The following is a 23,390-nucleotide window of genomic DNA, read 5'->3' as shown; positions in this document are numbered from 1 at the left end:
GTAAATCTCCTCTGCACCCTGTATAATCCAGGTAGCATCCTGATAAATCTCCTCTGCATGCTCTCTAATCCAGGCACATCCTGGTAAATCTCCTCTGCACCATCTCTAATCTAGGCAGCATCCTGGGAAATCTCGTCTGCACCCTCTCTAATCCAGGCACATTCTGGTAAATCTCCTCTGCACCCTCTATAATCCAGGCAGCATCCTGGTAAATCTCCTCTGCACCCTCTTTAATCCAGGCAGCATCCTAGTAAATCTCCTCTGCACACTCTCTAATCCAAGCAGCACCCTGGTAAATCTCCTCTGCATGCTCTCTAATCCAGGCACATCCTGCTAAATGTCCTCTGCACACTCTCTAATCCAAGCAGCATCCTGGTAAATCTCCTCTGCACCCTCTCTAATCCAGTCAACATCCTGGTGAATCTCCTCTGCACCCTCTCTAATCCGGGCAGCATCTTGGTAAATCTCCTTAACGCCCTCTCTAATCTGGGCAGCATACTGGTGAATCTCCTCTGCACCCTCTCCAATCCAGACAGCATCCTGGTGAATGACCTCTGCACCCTCTCCAATTCAAGCAGCATCCTGGTGAATCTCCTATGCACCCTCTCTAATCCAGGCAGAATCCTAGTAAATCTCCTCTGCACCCTCTCTAATCCAGGCAGCATCCTGGGAAATCTCCTCTGCACCCTCTCTAATCCAGGCAGCATCCTGGTGAATGACCTCTGCACCCTCTCCAATTCAAGCAGCATCCTGGTGAATCTCCTATGCACCCTCTCTAATCCCGGCAGAATCCTAGTAAATCTCCTCTGCACCCTCTCTAATCCAGGCAGCATCCTGGGAAATCTCGTCTGCACCCTCTCTATTCCAGGCACATCCTGGTAAATCTCCTCTGCACCCTGTATAATCCAGGTAGCATCCTGATAAATCTCCTCTGCATGCTCTCTAATCCAGGCACATCCTGGTAAATCTCCTCTGCACCATCTCTAATCCAGGCAGCATCCTGGGAAATCTCGTCTGCACCCTCTCTAATCCAGGCACATCCTGGTAAATCTCCTCTGCACCCTCTGTAATCCAGGCAGCATCCTGATAAATCTCCTCTGCACCCTCTTTAATCCAGGCAGCATCCTGGTAAATCCCCTCTGCACCCTCTCTAATCCGGGCAGCATCCTGGTGAATCTCCTCCCCACCCTCTCCAATCCAGGCAGCATCCTGGTAAATCTCCTCAGCGCCCTCTCTAATCTGGGAAGCAACCTTGTGAATCTCCTCTGCACCCTCTCTAATCCAGACAGCATCCTGGTGAATCCCTTCTGCACCCTCTCTAATCCGGGCATCATCCTGGCGAATCTACTCCCCACCCACTCCAATCCAGGTAGCATCCTGGTGAATCTCCTCAGCACCCTCTCCAATCCGGGCAGCATCCTCGTGAAACTCATCTGCATCCTCTCTAATCCAGGCAGCATCCTGATAAATCTCCTCACCACCCTCTCTAATCCAGGCAGCGTCCTGGTGAATCTCCTCTGCACCCTCTCTAATCTAGGCAGCATCCTTGTAAATCTCCTCAGCACCCTCTCTAATCCAGTCAGCATCCTGGTAAAACTCCTCACCACCTTCTCTAATCCAGGCAGCATCCTGCTGAATCTCCTCTGCACCCTCTCTAATCCAGGCAGCATTCTCGTGAATCTGCTCTGCATCCTCTCTAATCCAGGCAGCATCCTGGTATATCCCCTCTACACCCTCTAATCCGGCCAGTATCCTGGTGAATCTACTCCCCACCCTCTCCAATCCAGGCAGCATCCTGGTGAACCTCCTCAGCGCCCTCTCTAATCTGGTCAGCATCCTGGTGAATCTCCTCTGCACCCTCACTAATAAAGACAGCATCCTGTTGAATCTGCTCTGCACCCTCTCTAATCCAGGCAGCATCCTGGTAAATCTCCTCTGCACACTCTCTAATCCAAGCAGCATCCTGGTGAATCTCCTCTGCACCCTCACTAATAAAGACAGCATCCTTTTGAATCTGCTCTGCACCCTCTCTAATCCAGGCAGCATCCTGGTGAATCTCCTCTGCACCCTATCTAATCCAGGCAGCATCCTGGTGAATCTCCTCTGCATGCTCTCTAATCTAGGCAGATCCTGGTAAATCTCCTCTGCACCCTCTCTAATCCGGGCAGCATCCTGGCCAATATCCTCTGCACCCTCTCTAATCCGGGCAGCATCCTGGTGAATCTTCTCTGCACCCTCTCTAATCCAGGCAGCATCCTTGCAAATCTCCTCACCACTCTCTCTAATCCATTCAGCATCCTGGTAAATCTGCTCACCACCCTCTCTAATCCAGGCAGCATCCTGGTGAATCTCCTCTGCACCCTCTCTAATCCAGGCAGCATCCTAGTAAATCACCTCTGCACCCTCTCCAATCTAGGCAGCTACCTTGTAAATCTCTTCCGTGCCCTCTCCAATCCGGGCAGCATCCTGGTGAATCTCATCTGCACCCTCTCTAATCCAGGCAGCATCCTGGTGAATCTCCTCTGCACCCTATCTAATCCAGGGAGCATCCTGGTAAATCTCCTCACGACGCTCTCTAATCCAGTCAGTATCCTGGTAAATCTCCTCACCACCCTCTCTAATCCAGGCAGCATCCTGGTGAATCTGCTTTGCACCCTCTCTAATAAAGGCGGCATCCTGGTGAATCTGCTCTGCACCCTCTCCAATCTAGGCAGCTACCTGGTGAATCTCCTCAGCACCCTCTCCAATCCGGGCAGCATCCTATTGAAACTCATCTGCATCCTCTCTAATCCAGGCAGCATCCTGGTAAATCTCCTCTGCATGCTCTCTAATCCAGGCACATCCTGGTAAATCTCCTCTGCACCCTCTCTCTGATCCAGGCAGCATCCTGGTAAATCTCCTCTACACAGTGTAATCCGGGCAGCATCCTCGTGAATCTGCTCTGCACCCTCTCTAATCCAGGCACATTCTGGTAAATCTCCTCTGCACACTCTCTAATCCAAGCAGCATCCTGGTAAATCTCCTCTGCACCGTCTCTAATCCAGTCAGCATCCTGGTGAATCTCCTCTGCATCCTCTCTAATCCAGGCAGCATCCTGGTAAATCCCCTCTGCACCCCCTCTAATCCGGACAGCATCCTGCTGAATCTACTCCCCACCGTCTCCAATCCAGACAGCATCCTGGTGAACCTCCTCAGCGCCCTCTCTAATCTGGGCAGCATCCTGGTGAATCTCCTCTGCACCCTCTCTAATAAAGACAGCATCCTGGTGAATCTGCTCTGCACCCTCTCTAATCCAGGCAGCATCCTGGTAAATCTCCTCTGCACCCTCTCCAATCTAGGCAGCTACCTGGTGAATCTCCTCAGCATCCTCTCTAATCCGGGCAGCATCCTGGTAAATCTCCTCTGCATGCTCTCTAATCCAGGCAGCATCCTGGTAAATCTCCTCACCATCCTCTCTAATCCAGGCAGCATATTGGTAAATCTCCTCTGCACCCGGTCTAATCCGGGCAGCATCCTGGTTAATATCCTCTGCACCCTCTCCAATATGGGCAGTATCCTGGTGAATCTCTTCAGTGTCCCCCTCTAATCTGGGCAGCATCCTGGTGAATTTCCTCTGCACCCTCTCTAATCCAGAAGCATCCTGGTAAATCTCATCTGCACCCTCTTTAATCTAGGGAGCATCCTGGTAAATCTCCTCTGCACCCTCTCCAATCCAAGCAGCATCCTGGTGAATCTCCTCTGCACCCTCTCTAATCCAGGCAGCATCCTGGTAAATCTCCTCTGCACCCTCTCTAATCCAGGTACATCCTGGTAATTCTCCTCTGCTTTCTCCCAAGGCATTTGGTCATCTACATTCATGGGAAAGATTTCAAGCAGGTGTTCCCGACCTGGTGTCGAAGGACACCCGGTTAGTGGTAAGACTCCAGGGTTTACATAGAACATAGAGCATAGAATAGTACAGCACAGTACAGGCCCTTTGGACCACAATGTTTTGCCAACCCTCAAACCCTGCCTCCCATATAACCCCCCACCTTAAATTCCTCCATATGCCTGTCTAGTAGTCTCTTAAACTTCACTAGTGTATCTGCCTCCACCACTGACTCAGGCAGTACATTCCACGCACCAACCACTCTCTGAGTAAAAAACCTTCCTCTAATATCCCCCTTGAACTTCCCACCCCTTACCTTAAATCCATGTCCTCTTGTATTGAGAAGTGTTGCCCTGGGAAGAGGTGCTGGCTATCCACTCTATCTATTCCTCTTATTATCTTGTACACCTCTATCATGTCTCCTTTCATCCTCCTCGTCTCCAAAGAGTAAAGCCCGAGCTCCCTTAATCTCTGATCATAATGCATACTCTCTAAACCAGGCAGCATCCTGGTAAATCTCCTCTGTACCCTTTCCAATGCTTCCACATCCTTCCTATAGTGAGGTGACCAGAACTGGACACAGTACTCCAAGTGTGGCCTAACCAGAGTTTTACAGAGCTGCATCATTACATCGCGACTCTTAAACTCTATCCCTCGACTTATAAAAGCTAACACCCCATAAGCTTTCTTAACTACCCTATCTACCTGTGAGGCAACTTTCAGGGATCTGTGGACATGTTCCACGAGATCCCTCTGCTCCTCCACACTACCAAGTATTCTGCCATTTACTTTGTACTCTGCCTTGGAGTTTGTCCTTCCAAAGTGTACCACCTCACACTTCTCTGGGTTGAACTCCATCTGCCACTTCTCAGCCCACTTCTGCATCTTATCAATGTCTCTCTGCAATCTGCGACAATCCTCTACACTATCCACAACATCACCAACATTTATGTTGTCCGCAAACTTGCCAACCCACCCTTCTACCCCCACATCCAGGTCGTTAATAAAAGTCACGAAAAGTAGAGGTCCCAGAACAGATCCTTGTGGGACACCACTAGTCACAATCCTCCAATCTGAATGTACTCCCTCCACCACCACCCTCTGCCTTCTGCAGGCAAGCCAATTCTGAATCCACCTGGCCAAACTTCCCTGGATCCCATGCCTTCTAACTTTCTGAATAAACCTACCATGTGGAACCTTGTCAAATGCCTTACTAAAATCCATATAGATCACATCCACTACACTACCCTCATCTATATGCCTGGTCACCTCCTCAAAGAACTCTATCAGGCTTGTTAGACACGATCTGCCCTTCACAAAGCCATGCTGACTATCCCTGATCAGACCATGATTCTCTAAATGCCCATAGATCCTATCTTTAAGAATCTTTTCCAACAGCTTTCCCACCACAGACGTAAGGCTCACTGGTCTATAATTACCCGGACTATCCCTACTACCTTTTTTGAACAAGGGAACAACATTCGCCTCCCTCCAATCCTCCGGTACCATTCCGTGGACAACGAGGACATAAAGATCCTAGCCAGAGGCTCAGCAAACCCTTCCCTCGCCTCGTGGAGCAGCCTGGGGAATATTCCGTCAGGCCCCGGGGACTTTTCTGTCCTAATGTATTTTAACAACTCCAACATCTCCTCTCCCTTAATATCAACGTGCTCCAGAACATCAACCTCAATCATATTGTCCTCACCATCATCATGTTCCCTCTCATTGGTGAATACCGAAGAGAAGTATTCATTGAGGACCTCGCTCACTTCCACAGCCTCCAGGCACATCTTCCCACCTTTATCTCTAATCGGTCCTACCTTCACTCCTGTCATCCTTTTGTTCTTCACATAATTGAAGAATGCCTTGGGGTTTTCCTTTACCCTACTTGCCAAGGCCTTCTCATGCCCCCTTCTTGCTCTTCTCAGCCCCTTCTTAAGCTCCTTTCTTGCTTCCCTATATTCCTCAATAGACCCATCTGATCCTTGCTTCCTAAACCTCATGTATGCTGCCTTCTTCCACCTAACTAGATTTTCCACCTCACTTGTCACCCATGGTTCCTTCATCCTACCATTCCTTATCTTCCTCACTGGGACAAATTTATCCCTAACATCCCGCAAGAGATCTCTAAACATCGAACACATGTCCATAGTACATTTCCCTGCAAAAACATCATCCCAATTCACATCCGCAAGTTCTAGCCTTATAGCCTCATAATTTGCCTTTCCCCAATTAAAAATGTTCCTGTCCTCTTTGATTCTATCCTTTTCCATGATAATGCTAAAGGCCAGGGAGCGGTGGTCACTGTCCCCCAGATGCTCACCTGCTGAGAGATCTGTGACCTGACCTGGTTCATTACCTAGTACTAGATCTAGTATGGCATTCCCCCTGGTTGACCTGTCCACATACTGTGACAGGAATCCGTCCTGGACACACTTAACAAACTCTGCCCCATCTAAACCCTTGGAACTTATCAGGTGCCAATCAATATTAGGGAAGTTAAAGTCACCCATGATAACAACCCTGTTATTTTTGCACCTTTCCAAAATCTGCCTCCCAATCTGCTCCTCTGTATCTCTGCTGCTACCAGGGGGCCTATAGAATACTCCCAGTAGAGTAACTGCTCCCTTCCTGTTCCTGACTTCCACCCATACTGACTCAAAAGAGGATCCTGCACATTACCCACCCTTTCTGTAGCTGTAATAGTATCCCTGACCAGTAATGCCACCCCTCCTCCCCTTTTTCCGCCCTCTCTATCCCTTTTAAAGCACTGAAATCCAGGAATATTGAGAATCCATTCCTGCCCTGGTGCCAGCTAAGTCTCTGTAATGGCCACTACATCATAATTCCATGTATGTATCCAAGCTCTCAGTTCATCACCTTTGTTCCTGATGTTTCTTGCATTGAGGTACACATTTCAGCCCTTCTACCTTACTGTCTTTACACCATTTATTCTGCTTCTCTTTCCTCAAAGCCTCTCTGTATGTTAGATCTGGCTTTACTCCATGCACTTCTTTCACTGCTCTATCGCTCTGGGTCCCATCCCCCTCGCAAATTAGTTTAAGCCCTCCCGAACCATGCTAGCAAACCTACCTGCAAGGATATTGCTCCCCCTCGAGTTCAGGTGCAACCCATCCAATCTGTACAGGTTCCACCTTCCCCAGAAGAGATCCCAATGATCTAAAAATCTAAAACCCTGCTCCCTGCACCAACTCCTCAGCCACGCATTCAACTGCCATCTCCTTCAATTCTTACCATCACTGTCACGTAGCACTGGCAGCAATCCTGAGAACGTCACCCTTGAGGTCCTGTTCTTCAGCCTTCTGCCTAATTCCCGAAACTCACACTTCAGGACCTCATCCCTCTTCCTGCCTATGTCATTGGTCCCAACATGTATCACGACTTCTGGTTGCTTTCTCTCTCGTACCAGGATGTCGTGCACCCGGTCAGAGACATCCCGGACCCTGGCACCCGGGAGGCAATAAACCATGCGGGTGTCCTTCTCACGTCCACAAAATCTCCTGTCTGCTCCCCTGACTATAGAGTCTCCAATGACGACAGCTCTCCTCTTCTCCGTCCCACCTTTCTGCACCACCGGGTCAGACTCAGTGCCGGAGGCCCTGCCACCGTAACTCACACCTGGTCAGTCATCCCCGCCAACAGTATCCAGGATGGTAAACTTATTATTCAGGGGAATGGCTACAGGGGTGCTCTGCACTACCTGTCTGCTCACCTTTGCTTTCCCCCCTCTGACTGTCACCCAACGACCTGCTTCCGGCAGCCTCGGTGTGACTACCTCCCTGTAGCTCTCATCTATGACTGCCTCATTCTCCCTTATGAGTCGAAGGTCACCCAGCTGCTGCTCCAGATTCCTTACACGGTCTTCCAGATCGCCCAGCCCTATGCACTTCTGGCAGATGTGATTCTGCAGGAGAGGGGAGTTCCCCCAAGACTGCCACATCTCACATGAGAGGCACATCACCGTCTCAGGAGACATTGTAAAAAACTAACTGCGAGTTAGCTTCTCCTCCGCCTCTTCTCGTCGAAGCCTCTCGAGTCAAAGCCTCAAAGCTCCACTCTTTCACTTTAGAGTGATATGAGCCAAACATGGGCAATGGGACTAGCTTAGCTGGGAACCTTGGTCAGCAGGGAGTGGTTGGGCCAAAGGACCTGTCTTGGTGCTGTGTGACCCTGTCCCTGGTGGTCACAGGATCTCTCCTACTGTATGACAGGGCAGCACCCCTTGGAACCGGGCTCCATCTGAGTGCAAGACCAAAGAGAGGAGGCTGGTGGGGCCTGGGGCAGGTTTGGCCTATGTAGTCTCTCTTCCTGAGACCCTGGAGAACCAGACAACAGTTGGGTACCTAATGCTACATCCCTGGTGGCTGGATCTCACCGTTCACCCCTCCCACAGCTCACCCAATGACAGATAGTGATGTGCCCCCCTCCACCTGCTCGTGGTAACACACACCAAATGCTGGAGAAACTCAGCAGGTCAGGCAGCGTCTATGGAGATGAATTAACAGTCGACGTTTCAGGCCGAGGTCCTTGCTTTTGTTTTTGCACAGTGCATTGTCTGCTGTACATTGATTGTTTGTCCATACTGTCGGGTGTGGTTTCTCAGTGAGTCTTTTGTGTTTCTTGTATTTACTGTGAATTCCTGCAACAAAATGAATCTCAGGGTTGTAAATGGTGACATATATGTACTTTGCCAATTAATTTACTTTGAACTTACTTTGGAAAGGAAGGGGGAAGAAGCCACGGGAAGTTGTTTACCTCTGCCCCGCCTGAACCAACTGCTAACCCCTGCCAATTTCTCAGGCGTGATGGGACTGGTATTCCCTTCTGGCCATCCCAGAGACGAGGATGTCAGGGACACAGTGGAAAGGTGAGGCACCTTCAGCCCAGAGGTACAGGGTGAAAATAAGAAGTTTCACAATAGCAGGCGAGCAGCACAGCACCGGAAACCACAGGCTGCTCCCAGAGTCTGAGGTACCACGCGAGGCAATGGGCTGTTGGTAACGTGAAAGGAAATGGTCTGAGTGAGTCTGTCGTCACACCGGGCAGAGTAAGTGAGTGAGCAGGACCTTGAGGGAGGGAGGGAGGCAGGCACGGGGAGAGTGGCAGAAAGCTGGAAAGAGAGCAGAAAAGGGAAGGGGGAAGGGAGCATAAATGGAGTGAGAAAGGGATGGGAAGAAGGAGAGAGAGGAGCAGAGAGTTATAGAAAACAGAAAGAGATAAAGAGGGAAGGAGGGAGGCAGCAGGGGGCTGGGGAAGGAGAGAGGTGACGAGTGATGTCACGTCTGCAGAGTGAGTGATTGGATCACTCTTCAGAGATTGACAGGAACGAAAGATCCACTTTGAAATTTTCTCTCAGTTTCTGCTCTCACATTTTTCAACATCTCCATGGAGTTTTTGATAACGTAGAGAGGAGGATTTTGGTTTGAAATCAGTACCTTCCAGTCGGAAGGAAGGACAAGACTCACAAGGTAAGAGAACTTGGATGTTGAGGGAGGTGGTGAGAAGTGTGTAAAACTTAGGAAGCTCGAATCAAACAGAGCCCTTGAGGATATAAAGAGGCCAGAAAAGAACTCAGGAAAGCTGGAAGGGACCATGAAGAGTCCTTGGCAAGTAGGATTAAAGAGAATCTCAAGACATTCTATACATACATCATGATAACTAGGGAGAGCACAGGACTGCTCAAGGATAGAGTTGAGAACATTTGTTTGAATGTGGAGGATGTGGGTGAGGTTCTTAACGATACTTTACATCAGAATTTACCAAGGAGAAGGAGGTGGACGATAGGGAGATCAGTGCTGAGAGTATTGATATGCTGGGGCATTTTGAGGTAAGAGAACACTCACAACACGCTGGGGGAACTCAGCAGGTCGGGCAGCATCCGTGGAAGCAATCAGTCAATGTTTCGGGCCGGAACCCTTCGTCAGGACCAGCCCGAGATGTTGACTGATCGTTTCCACGGATGCTGCCTGACCTGCTGAGTTCCTCCAGCGTGTTGTGAGTGTTGCTTTGATCCCAGCATCTGCAGATTATTTTGTGTTTTCGAGGTAAAGGATGAAGTTATGTTGGGTTTCGAATGAATATTAAGGTGGATAAATTCCAGGGCCTGATGGAATATACCCCAGGTTATTAAGAAAAGCATGTGAAGAGATTGCTAGGACATCGATGAATATTTTTGTGTCCTCTCCAGCCACAGGCAAGGTCCTGGAGGACTAGCAAGTAATTAATGTTGTTCTATTGTTCAAGAAGGGAACCAAGGATAATCCTGGAATACATAGACCGGTGAGTCTCATGTCAGTGATTGGGCGGTCGCTGGAGAGAATTCTTAGGAATAGGAATTATGAACATTTGGAAAACCATGATCCAATTAAAGAGAACCAACAAGACTTTGCACAAGGCAAGTTGTGAATTACTAACTCGATTGAGTTTTTGACGAGGTGACAAGGGCTGTAGATGTTGTCAACATGGACTTTAGTAAGGTGCTTGACAAAGTCCCTCATGGGAGGCTCACCTAGAAGATTAAGATGCACGGGGTCCGTGGTGAATTGGCTGTTTGGATTCAGATCTGGCTTGCACATAGGAGACCGAGGGTAGTGGTTGAAGGGACTCGTTCTAGTCGGAGGTCTGTGATTAGTGGTGTTCTGCTGGGATCTGTACTGGGATCTCTGCTGTTTGTGAAGTACATAAGTGACCTATGTAGATGGGTGGGTTAGTAGATTTGCAGATGATATGAAGATTGGTGATGTTGTGGATGGTGTAAATGACTGTCAAAAGTACAGTAGGATATAGATCAGTTATAGGTAAGGGCACAGAAATGACAGATAGAGTTTAACGCAGCCAAATGTCAGCTGTTGCACCTTGCTACGTCAAATGAGGAGAGACTTAAGGCTCTCCATTGTTGGGGTTGACAGTGGATGCTCCATTCCAGCTGAATACGTTTGATACGCAAGCCAGGGCAGTACAATGTGGAGAGCAAACTGTTGCCCATGTAGTAGGCTCACCCTCTCCACACAGAAGATGAATCAAAAGAAACAGCAGAGACCAATACAGATTGGCACCCAGCAGATCACAGGAGTTTCCAATCAGCATTGAATTCAACGTAGGACTGCCTTAGGCATCACAGCTCTGGATTTTCCCTATGAGTGAGTGAGTCACAAGGCAGCGGACGTTTGAGATCGGAGATTGCCTTCTCCTCGATGAGCTGCCAACCACGGTTCACAAGCCCTATCTGCCCAGTGTGATTGGTTTTAAGGTATCAGTAACCCACCTTTGCCCCTTCTCCTGTCAGTAGAAAAGGTTCTGCTGGGCTTAGAAGCTAAGCCACAGGTGAAGGCCGGGGACTGGACTTGATTGTCAGAGGCTATTTGAGAAACCCACCATTGGGAGCACTTAATAGGTAATGGGAGGTTGTCCCGCTAACCCTCATCCCTGGCTATGACAATCTTAAAGAACCTGTAAAGAGACTGTGCACTATTAAGGCCAAGACCCTTAACAGTGTGGAAGAGCAGAGGGGTCTTGGGGTCCAAGTTCACAGTTCCCTGTAAATGGCTGCGCAGGTTGCTAGGGTGAGTAAGAAGGCTTATATTACTCCAGGCATTGAGTTCAAAAGTCAGGAAGTTATGTTGCAGCTTTACAAAACTCTAGTTAGGCTGAGACGAGATCTGACAGAGGCTCATAAGATTATGAAAGCATAAATAGAGTAGATTTGCAATATCTTTTTCTCAGGGTTGAAATGTCTAAACCCAGAAGTCATGCTTTTAAGGTGACAGGGGGTAGATTCAAAGAAGGTATGAGAGGCAAGTTCTTTTACACCGAGTAGAGGGTGCCTGTGGTGGTGGTCGAGGTGGGTAGGTTAATAACTTTTAAGAGGCGTTTAGACAGGCATGGGAATGTGAGGAAAGTGGACGTGGACATTGTGCAGGCAGGAGGGATTGATTTGGTTCCCCATTTGATTACTAATTTATCTGGTTCATCAGAACATTGTGGGCTGAAGAGGTTGTCCCTGTGCTGTACTGCTTAAGTTCTATGTTATATCTTCCAGACAACAGCTACAGTTCAGTAACTCGCCCAGGGTAACTCGGGTTCACTAACTCGGCTGGGGTATAGAATTGTTATTTTCCATGTAGTTTAACTTTCCGAATCACCTACGCATATATTCGTAATTGTTCAATGTTCCAGTAATTACAGTAGAGTGGCTTCTGTACTTCTCTAGAAAATTCTTTGTTTTCACTCTGCGTATCACGCTACTGAAACCTGGCTATGTTATCGGTTGATTGTTGTCACTGGGACGCTGTTATCTCCAGTTTGAATCTGAGACGCCCACAATTATATTTTCCTTTGTCTTTTCTTTCTTCTCCGAGCTCTCTCGTCTTCACTTTTTTGTTCTTGTAATACCTAATAAAACGGCCATAAGCAACAGGTTTAAAGCCTCTTTCTCGACTTCCGAAGAAGCTTTGGATTGCAGACATCAGGATCCAACACCAGGGACTGGGATCTCGTCTCAGACTGGCGGCTGGCTGCCAGCGGAGGAGGTCAGGGTCCTGATGTGGATTCAGCAGGCAGAGGTCAATGCTAACACCCAGAGATCACAGGCAGGGTTGCCGTTTCTTGCCAGAGGCAGACTTTTACATTTTATTTCCTTTTCTGGCATCTTCACCTTTCCTTTCCAATCCTGATGAAGGGTCTTGACCTGAAACATCAACTGTTTTTTCATTTCCATAGTTGCTGCCTGATCCTCCACCATTTTGTGTGTGTTTCTCGGGATTTCCAGCATCTGAAGAATTTCTTGTGTAGCTGACAGAAGCAGTTGTGAGGGGGGAGAGAGAGAACTTTCTTACTTGCTTAAGCCCGCTTCCTCTACCGGGACATAGACCACGAACAGTAGCTTGTCAGAGTTCTCTATTCTGGACCAGCCTATCGTGTTGTCCCAGATGTCGCGCATTTTCTTGGTATATCCTCCCTCTCCCAAGGGTGAGGTCTTTGGAGCTTCTGTTGGCGTTTCTGTAGCGCTGGGTTTTTACAGGATGGGGTTGCTAGTCTCCTCCTTTCACAGCCGGATTTGGGACCATCCATGGCTGAGTTGAGAGAACTCTGCAGCGTTGAAATACTCCGGGTATGTGGGTGCACGCAATTGGGTCAATTGGTAAATTAGTATTTTCACATATACAGTGAAAAACTTCGAAGTCGTTACTACAATAACTGAAGACAGAGTAGAGAGTCACAGCTACAGAGACAGTTCAGAGAAGGCAGACTGTAAAGTGCAAGGGCCAGGGCGAGGGTAAGTTGTGAGATCAGCAGGGAGGCTTGGTTCTTGATAAGTCAGGGCGTCAGAGGTTACGAGGAGAATGGGGTTGAGAGAGATTATAAATCAGCCATGATGGAATGGCAGAGCAGACTTCCTGATCCTTTGTCTTATGATCTAGTTTCCGACTATTAGGGAGCCGTTCAGTGGTGGGGGAGAAGCTGTCCTTGAGCCTAGTGGGATGTGCTTTTAGGTTTTTATGTCATCTGGTGGAAGAGGGGAGAAGAGATAATGTCTGGGGTAAGTGTGAGGCTGTGGGAAGAGGGGTTTTGAGGCATCACTTTTTGAAGATGTCCTGGATGCTGGGGAGGCTGGTGTCCATGGTGGAGCTGGCCGAGTTTACAACTTTCTGCAGTTTTTTCCCGTCCTGCCAGAACTCCGGAAGGATTGTAGTGTACGGAATGCAGGGAATTGGGGAAAGCAGCACCTGAAGTTCTGATCTGGGTGTTGCTGTTTGAGGAGTTGTTTGGCTGCTGTTGAGCCCACCGAGGACTGAGGGAGGGAGGGGTAATCATGAGACTGTTACCAGGTATACTGCAGTGAGCGGGGGTGGGGGGACAGTCCGTATGCGGTGCAGTGTGGAGGAAGGTTCTGGAACTGCTCTGGGTTTGTGTCTTTCAGCTGGGGCAGAGTTCCCACCCCCCACCACTGATGGACAAAGAGAACTCAACTGCAAACTATTCAACCTTCACCACTTCCATATACAGCACCAGACCAGACGGTGAGGGGCAGGGGTGGGAGGGGGAGAGGAGACAAGGGAGGGTGGGAGGGGATGAGGAGGGGGAGGGGAGGTCGGTGGTGTGAGGGGGAGTGAAAGGATGAGGGAGGAGGATGAGGGTAAATACAGAGTTTGTGACATGGAGATTCCTATTGCTGCGTTCAGTATCAATGCTTCTACCGTGTGGTGATTGGGTTCATTTCTACCCTCTCTCTCTCCCCCTCTCCCTATTCCTCTCTCTCTTTCCTCTCTCCCTCTCCCTCTGTTCCGCCTTCCTTTCTCCCTCCCTCCCCTCACCCTCTCCTCCTGTTTAGAAGCTGGCTCTGGGCACAAGCAACCCCCCTTAACCTGGCTGATCCTGGTGCTGCTGCTGGTGTCCGTGGGATTGGTCCTCTTCCTCCTCATCCGCTACCTGAGGTGAGTTACCAACCAGACCATTCAGCCCATCGGATCTGCACTTGTAGTTCCAGCCCTTCCCAATCCTGGGCCAGGTCTCTCATCCAGGGGTGCTGCTGGGCCATGAGGGGTTGATGTGGCAAGGGAGGGACAGCGAGGGTGCATGAGGGAGATTAAGGAGGGGTGGTGAGTGATGTCCCACTCCACCTTTGCAGACAGCAATCCCCTCCTCCTCCTCCTCTCTCCCCTTCCTTTCCCTTCCCTGTCACAACCCTCCCTCTCTTCCCCACATCCTTCAAAGATTAGTTGAGATTCCCCCCCCCCGCCCCGGTGAGGGAATTGGTCCTCCCTATTATTAAGAACACTAGAAACTAGAAGCAGGAGTTGGCCAATTGGCTCATCGAGCCTGGTTCGCCATTCAATAAGATGGCGGCTGAACTGGCTGTGATCTCAGCTCTGCCAACCTGCATTTTCCCCATAATCCTTCATTTTCCTGCTGTGCAAAAATCTGTCTATCTGGGTATTAACTATATTTACTGAGGTAGCCTCCACTGCTTCGTTGGGCAGAAAATTCCACACATTCACTTCTCCTTGAGAAAAGTAGTTTCTCCTTTTCTCCATCCAAACTCTATTCCCCTGAATCTTGAAGCTCCAGTTCTAGTCTCACCAACCAGTGGAAACAACTTTCCTGCCTCCATCTCATCTATTCCTTTCATAATTGTATATGTTTCTGGAATAACCCCTCTCAGTCTTTTAAATTCCTGTGACTCCCAGGTGACTCAATCTCTCCTCATAGTCTAAACCCCTTATCTCCAGAATCAACCTGGGGAACCTCCTCTGCACCACCTCCAAAACCAGTATATCTTTCCTCTAGTAAGGAGACCAGAACTGCAGGCAGTACTCCAGATGCGGCCTCACCAGTACGCTGTACAGTTGCAGTATAACCTCCTGTCAGATTCTTCCCACTCGCTTAACCTATCTATATCTCTCCGCACACTCCCCATACCCTCTGTACAATTTGTTTTTCCATTCAATTTAGTGTCATCAGCAAACTTGGATGCACTACACTTGCTCCCCTCTTCCAAATCATGAATGTAATGTGTATCGTGAACAGTTGGTGGTCCAACAAAGATCCTTGTAGCACCCCACTCACTACTGACAGCCAACCAGAGAAACACACATTTATCCCAACTCTCTGCCATTTATTGGCTAACTAATCCTCCATCCATACTAATACATTACCCTCAACTCTATTGGTTAACCAACCCTCTGTCCATGCTGAATAGTACTCAACTCCATGCACCCTGATTGTATGGATGTCTTTCATGAACACCTTCTGGACATCCAAGTACACAACACCCACCCATTCCCCCATGCACTCCGCTCATTCCTTCACTCAACCCCAGTAAGTTTGTTATGTTTAACATGCCCTTCATCCACAAAAAGCAGAATTCCCAGTGGCCAACCATGTTAATTTCTATTCCCATTCCCATTCCGACATGTCGGTCCATGACCTCCTCTTCTGCCATGATGAGGACACTCTCAGGGTGGAGGAGCAACATCTTATATTAAGACCATAAAACCATAAGACAAAGGAGCAGAAGTAGGCCATTCGGCCCATCGAGTCTGCTCCGCCATTTTATCATGAGCTGATCCATTTTATCCTATTTAGTCCCACTGCCCCGCCTTCTCACCATAACCTTTGATGCCCTGGCTACTCAGATACCTATCAATCTCTGCCTTAAAGACACCCAATGACTTGGCCTCCACTGTCTGGGTAGCCTCCAACCTGATGGCATCAACATCGATTCCTCCAATTTCCACTATTTTCCCCTCACCTTGCCCTCTTCTTCATTTCCTCACTCTGACCTCTTACTTCTTCTCCTCACCTCCCCCGGTGCCCCTCCTCCTTCCCTTTCTCCCATGGTTCACTCTCACCTCCAGCTCTTTATCATTTTCCACCTATCACCTTTCAGCTTCTCAGTTTATTCCCTCTTCCCCACCCACCTGGCTTCACCTGTCACCTTCTAGCTCTCCTTTTTATTCTGGCATCTTCCCCCTTCCTTCTCAGTTCTCAGGAAAGGTGTCGGCCCAAAACGTCAACTGTTCACTATTTGCATAGACGCTGCCTGACCTGCTGAGTTCCTCCAGCACTTTGTATGTGTTGCTCTGGATTTCCAGCATCTCCTGTGTTTGTGCCTTTCAGGAATCCATGTTCCCCCTGTTGGGTGCCCTCCCCTCACTATTTTACACTGCTCTCAGCCCCCTCCTTACCAGGGAGATGAGCCCCTCCCCACGGTCAGTTACCCGGCAGGAAATGAGCTACTGATCAGTTGAACAGCGTCTGTGGAAGGGAGTGGACGGTGTGTGTGTGTGAAGACCAGTTCCCTGGCCATGGCTCCCTCCTCTGTCCCCTCCCACAATGTCTACTCTGTCCTGGCTATGAACAACCAAGGCACAGGTCCAGAGTATACCCTCCACCCCCCTCCCCCATCCCATGCCTTGGCCAATGAAGCGAAGTTTCCCTCCCGCCACAGACCGAGGCGCCTGCACTGACGTGCACTTCAGCTCTCTGCTGCCGCATGCGCACCGAAACCTTGTGGTGAGTGTCAGTGCTCAGGTATGGAATGCCAGCACCCCCCACTCCCTCCAACACTGGGTGGACAAGAGGAGCTAACGTGTAACCTCCTGGAGTTCAAGACAGGCAGGATGGAGACCAAGCTGCCCATCGGCTGCACATCGCTCTCAAAATTTCCGCTGCAGTTTCTTCTCCAAAGTCTTACAACTTTGTTATTGGAATATTGTGTTCAGTTCTGGTCACCTCATTATAGGAAAGATGTGGAAGCTTTAGTGAGGGAGCAAAGAAGGTTTTCCAGGATGCTGTCTGGATTGGAGAGCACGTATTAGGAGGATAGTTTGAGCAAGCTGGGACTTCTCTCTCTGGAGTGAAGGAGGATGAGAGGCAACTTCATAGAGGTGTACAAGATGATGGGGGGCATAAATCCAGTGGATAGACAGAGACTTTTTCCCATAGTGGAGATAGCTAACACAAGGGGACGAGGAAAGTACAGAGGTGATGTCTAGGTTTTTATTGGTAGATGTGTGGAATGGGATGGCGGTGGAGACAGATACATCAGGGACATGGAACAATCTTTTAGATGGGCACATGGATGATGGAAAACTGGAGGGCTTTGTGGGAGGGAAGGGTTAGATTGATCTTGGAGTTGGTTAAAGGGTTAGCACAACATTGTGTGCCGAAGGGCCTGTACTGGGCTGTACTGTTCATTGTTCTATGTTCTCTGGGGCACAGGAAGTGGAAGGCCAGGAAATGGCAGCAGTCCAGAGTGACAGAAAGGCAGCAGGCTGGACACATGATGGTGAAGGTGCTGCCGTCTCCCAAGCAGCCGGCTCCAGGACAAGGACCCAGACATCCATTAATCATCACACGCTTACCAGCGAGAGGACCGAGCCTGCAGGTATTCACACACAGTAGAATAGTGTATACAGGGCTGGCTATATCAGTGCACACTGTGGGTCACTTTCAAGGTTACAGATTAGTTTTATTTGTCACATGTACATCGAAACACAATGAAATGTGTCATTGACCATCACAGATCAAGTGTCACCGTGCTTCTGGCACCAACACAGCGCGTCCACAAACTACTAACCCCCACTGTATGTATCTGGAATGTGGGAGACACCCACACGGTCACAGGGCACCGGGAGAAAGTACAAACTCCTTACAGACCGTGGCAGAATTGAACCACAATCGCTGGTGCTGTAAAGGGTTACGCTAACCACGGTGCCACACTGTGTGTGTGTTACTCAGTTGTGTGGGTGCGTGAGACTGTATCTCTGTTTATGAGACTGTGTGTGTGTGTAGCTCTGTGCTGTGAGGGCTGTGTCTAACCCTGCCTGTCCCCACAGCCGGTGCACTTCACCGTCCGGGACCTGTCTCTGCTCGAGGTTCTGAAGGTTGGCCAACAGGGCCGTTTCTACCGGGCCAAGATCACCAGAGGCAACTGCAAGGGTCATCGGCTTGTCACCTGTAAACTCACCATGAGAAGTGAGTATAGCCCTCTCTGTACAAGCCTCATCTCCCTCGATACTGCAGTTCGGACAGCCTGTCCCCAGCAGATCAGCCGTGTCTGCACTGACCATCTCATCACGCCTCACGTGAAAACCCCTTCCTTATTGCCCCTTTCTGTTTACAAAACTACAAAAGAGAAATTACACCAACCATAAGTGTTCACAAGACAGTGAATAAATACAAATTTAGATATGATTACTACTGTCTATAAAACAGTCAATACTGAGGGCCCACTGCTTCCGGAAATCCCCCACTGCACCCAACGTGACCTCAGTCTCCCTCTCCACGGACAGCCGGGCATGAACGTATCCTCGGAAGAGGGGCAGACAATTGGTCCTGGCAAAGCCAGCCAGAATAGACAGTCTGAATGGCCATCTCGTTCAGCCCCAGGAGTAACCCCCGAGGAGATCCCCCTCGTAACCCGCCCCACCCGCTGTGAGGAGATTCCCCTCGCGACCCCCACCCCCACCCGCTGTCCCGTATACGAGGAGCGCGGGGCTGAAGTGATCGAGAACCTGAGCAGCCCCTCAGACACCCAGACAGGGGCTGCGACCTCTCACACTCCGTGTAGGCGTGGTACACTGACTCCCCCCAGGCACGGAACAGACAGGCGGACGGGGTGTCAGTGAACCTGCTGTACGGTACTGCCCAGTGAGACACCTTCCACCCCAGGCCCCCAGTGTACGGGGAAGGGCCCTGTGTAAAGAGATTTCCACCAGGAGCCTCCTCCGCTGCCCGATGGTAACACAGTCGAGGCCGGTCGGCAGACGGAGGCGAGGAAGTGAAAGGTGCGCAGGAGCAGCCCGTACAAGAGACGCTTTGGATCGTCATGGAACCGCATGGTGGGCATCCCTGCGAGACGGCTCACGTTATGCAGGACCCTCTCCCGCGAGGTATTCTGAGGCCTGGGTCCGATGAGCACTTCTAGTTGAGCAGGACCCCTCCAATTCCCTGAGACCCCCCCACCACCCAAGGCCCACTGTAATAGGGTTGGGACCAGTCCCCCAGCAGCCACAGCACCCTGCCTGGAAGAGACAAGTCCCCATACCCTTAACAGCTCTCGGTAGAAGTGAGGCAGTTCCCTCAGAGCGGTGTGGCTGGTGCTCCGCTGGAAGCTGCGTGCCCTCCTGCAGGCAGGGTCCCCGGCAGCGAAAGTGCCATCTCGGAGGGTGGTCTCTGCAGTGTCCCGAGGCGGAGAGCCACCAGCCGGGTGCCCATGCACACCAATGACTGACCGCCCTCCGCGATCGGAACACTTAGGACCGCAGAGAGACCCAGTGCCTCCTGTTGCCCCAGAAGTCCACCAGCCTCTTCTGAGTCCAGGATACAAACGCCGTGGACGGGACTAAAGTAATCAGCTGGTACCCGATCATGGAGGTGACCAGCTGATTGATCAGTAAAGCCCTCCCCCCATATGAGATCGCACAAAGGAGGCCGAACAGCATACCAGCCGGGCAGAGATCTTTGTCTCCAGATCCCACCAGTTCACCGGCCAGGTCTCCTCCGTCGAGCTCAGGTAGACCCCCAAGTAGAGGAGGTGTGTGGTGCTCCACGCACACGGCCTCAACTCTCCAGTAGGGAATCCACCTGCCACTGACCCACCGGGAGGCCCACACTCTTCTCCCAGTTGACCCTTGCAGAGGACGCAGCCGAGAGGACCTGCTGGCGGTCTCGCATCCTCTGCAAGTCAACAGGGTCAGTGACCATGAAGAGGATGTTGTCAGTGTAAGCTGACAGGACAACCTCGGTGTCCGGTTCACGCAGAACCAAACCTGTTAACCTCCCGCAGAGTAGGCACAGGAATGTCTCCACGCAAACAGAGTACAGCTGTCCCAACATCGGGCACCCCGGCACACCCCCTCCCAAAACACAAGGGCGCTGTCAGGGACTCGTTAACTTTTTACCAGGCACTCCGCAGTTGGACGTGGGCCACCCTAGCCCAAAGGCTTGCAGAATCCTCGTGGTCCACCCTGTCAAACCCTTCTCTTGGTCGAGGCAGAGAAGAGCGAGTAACAGACCAGTCTTTCAGCACGGGTAGATCAGATCCCGGACAAGGTGGATATTGTCCTGGATCGACCGCCCTGGGACCGTGTAGGACTGATCAGGGTGGACTACTTGTACCAGCACAGAACCCAGACATTGACCATTGCCCGGGCAAAGATCTCACACTCCGCGCTGAGGAGGGATACGGGGCGCCAATTCCGCAGGCTACGGAGAGACCCCTTCTTGGGCAGCAGGGCCACGACTGCCGTGCGCCAAGAGAGGGGCATCTCACCCATCGCCGTGCTCCCCGCCGCCCCCCCCCCCTGTATATGGATCAGGCCAGAAGAGAGCCTCATAGAAGGAATGGACTCCACAATAATTCTCGCCGGATCTGTGACAGAGGAGCCAGAAACTCCATGAGCTGCCTACAGACACTCCTCCCCTTCTCGGGAGAGTAGAAGGGTGAGGTGTAGTCCAGTTCTACGACCTCAAGTAAGCGCCTCGGGACCTCTCAGGCTGCAGGTGCCTCAGTGCCTCCTTCTTCCTCTGGCACTCATCCCAGCGGGGCTGTTCTCCATTGGTCAGCCCCAGCCGGAACTCCAAGTCGATCAGTTCCTTCTCAAACCAATCGATCCCAGTCAACTGCTGCTTGGTTGACCTATGACCATACTCCTGGCAGAATATGTGAGTCTTGCCCACATCCCACGGGAGCCTCAGAGAGGGGAAACTCCCCTGTTCTCCCTGCCAGGTCCTCCAAAACTGATAGAAAGAGTCCTGAAAACGACCATCCTTCAGCAGCCGGTTGTTGAAATGCCCATATGTGGACCCCACCCGTGCAGGCAGCGCATTCAGCTCCGCCCACACCAGGTGGTGGTACGAGCACGCAACTTGGCGCATAGAGGCAGCAGACACCCAGGAGACGTGTGCCCTGGAGTTGTACAGTTGATCGATCTGTAAGCCTCCACTCATTCTATACCTCCTTGAAAAGCAGAGGTCAGGGTGAAGGCTCCGCCAGACATTGAGCAAGTCAGAGGGTGCAACCAACTCCCTTAACTTTCTTACCGATGCACGACCACGCTGAAACCAGTGTCATCCCTCTCCTCAAGGTGCAATTGAAGTCACCTCCGAGGATAATGTTCTCACTATATTCTATAGACCCCAGCAACGTGGACACCTCATGGAACCGGCGCGCCTGCATCGGGCTGGGCTCAGGGGTCGTACACATTTGCAAAATGCATCGACACACCATCCTGGGACATGGCGAGGAGAAGCAGGTGGCCTGGCATGAGTTCCTGAACCTGAAGCATCTCTGGCTGGGAAAAAGGGGCCAAGAGGAGTTGAGGTGGCTCATGTGGACCCCCCGCCCCCTTCACCATTCCAGGAACCAGGTGGATTTGTCTCCTGGAACGGCGCGGGTTTCCTGCAAGAAGCTTACCGCATATCTCTCGTCCTGGAGGACAGGGAGATGACGGAATCTGCGAACTGCTCCCCTACCACCACTGACATTAAAGATTGCAACTCTTAACTTCATGATGCATCTTATCGAGACCCTTCAACGGAGCCCTAAGAGAAAGGAGCAGAGCTCTCCTTCGAGACCTCTCTCGTCTTCGCCTTACAACCCTTCTCCAAACTGGCACCTCTTCTGACGGGTCACTTCAGCTCCCATCCCCTTCTTTTGGAGAATCGTGCAGATAGACTGAATGGCCCCTTGCAGATCCGACCATTGATCAGTGGCCAGCTGGGCCTTGAATAGTTTCCTGTGGTAGTCCTTCAAACCACCAGATCTCCACAGAGGCGGGCTGTAACTCAGTGCTGGTGTCAAGGAAGTCTACCATCTGGGTTTCAAAAGAGTCTCCTGTTCCCTCTCACCATGTCCCATGCTCTCGTCACCCTCCAAGTAGTCACCATCTGCACTCGAATTGACCACCTCCCTCCTCACCAGGCCCTAATGGGAGACCCCACCATGGACACTACCCCATCCCCAGGACCAGTGACGGGGGAAGGCCCCGCCAGAGTCCAGAATCTGTCCCACAGCCAGAGCACGAGCCTGCTGGGCTGTGCCCATCTCCACACCCTCGTCACCCTCCTCGGAACCAGCACGAGGAGAGTCCCTGTGATTAGCTACTCAGGATGGTGATCCCAGGCTACGTGGTTCCCCTTGTGGACAAGATGCCCCTCAGCAGGGCACTTAGCCTCGACTGAGGCAACAATCTGGGAAACTAATCGGACCGGTGACGCTGTACCCACAGGCGATCCACATTCTCCAGGACTTTGCCTCTCCCCGGGGAATACGTGCTCCAAGTGTACACTCAGCTGAGGGAAGCCTGCCTCTCCACACCGTCCCCCTGCAGTGGCGCCGCTCACCAGCTGCGAGGGCACATCTCAGGAGATGCCACCCCAGCACAGGGCCTCTGTACGCCAAGGCTATCCTCCGGCTCCGCGGTGACATACTCCGCGCATACGGTCTTTACCGGGGGTAAACCTCGCTCCTCTTGCAGCCCCTGATCTCCGGACTCCGGGGACACGACCCTCCGCCGTTTCGGGCAGCAGAAATGCTGAGGAACGCTGATCTCCATTTCAGAGGTGTCCCCAGTCTCCGGCATCATATCCCTCCCCCGACTTCATCAGGGTCTTGCTGGATTTCCGGAGCCACGGGACTCTCCGGGTCAGTTCAACAAAATAGCCTGCTCCTTCTTCCCAATGTCCCGAACTCCTTCCAGGCATGGCACATCGGGCAGCCCTAGCCCACGGGACGGTGTGATAATGCCCCTCAAAATGAACCCAAAGCCGCCCTTGCCATCCCCACCCCTCTCCAGCTGCATAAGCAGTCGGCGCTGGAATGAACAGATTCTCATATCCCCGCGGAGGTGCCCTGTACCGTATTGGGGTTATTTTCGAACGCACCTTGCCAATGGATCGCAGTTAGGGAAAGAAGGTCTTGTCAGGGATATGGGGGTGGACGTCTGAGAGTATTACCATCTGCACAAGGGCCAACATCGGCTCCACCTGCATGAAA

The 23,390-nt window shown here is 51.0% G+C and overlaps 1 protein-coding gene across 4 annotated transcripts in view; it reads left to right on the top strand.

The window, feature by feature from the left end:
• The first annotated feature begins 9,159 nt into the window (after window positions 1-9,159).
• The window catches only part of LOC140187717 (tyrosine kinase receptor Cad96Ca), a 30,976-nt gene continuing 16,745 nt past the window's right edge, over window positions 9,160-23,390 (top strand). The window contains exons 1-5 of one of the 4 annotated variants that reach the window (XM_072243307.1): window positions 9,160-9,357; window positions 13,809-13,908; window positions 14,220-14,322; window positions 17,612-17,777; window positions 18,229-18,367. In XM_072243307.1, the coding sequence (XP_072099408.1) occupies window positions 13,839-13,908; window positions 14,220-14,322; window positions 17,612-17,777; window positions 18,229-18,367 (478 nt within the window). In that variant the 5' untranslated portion in view covers window positions 9,160-9,357; window positions 13,809-13,838. Of the gene's footprint in view, window positions 9,358-12,928; window positions 12,999-13,808; window positions 13,909-14,219; window positions 14,323-17,611; window positions 17,778-18,228; window positions 18,368-23,390 lie in introns of those variants that run through there. The other 3 variants (XM_072243306.1, XM_072243305.1, XM_072243308.1) reach the window with 3 other exon arrangements.

The sequence above is a fragment of the Mobula birostris genome, chromosome 25 (genome assembly GCF_030028105.1).
Source record: "Mobula birostris isolate sMobBir1 chromosome 25, sMobBir1.hap1, whole genome shotgun sequence".
Classification (NCBI taxonomy): Eukaryota; Metazoa; Chordata; class Chondrichthyes; order Myliobatiformes; family Myliobatidae; genus Mobula; species Mobula birostris.
The sequence above is the reverse complement of the archived record's forward strand: the minus strand, read 5'-3'. Positions and strand labels throughout refer to the sequence as shown.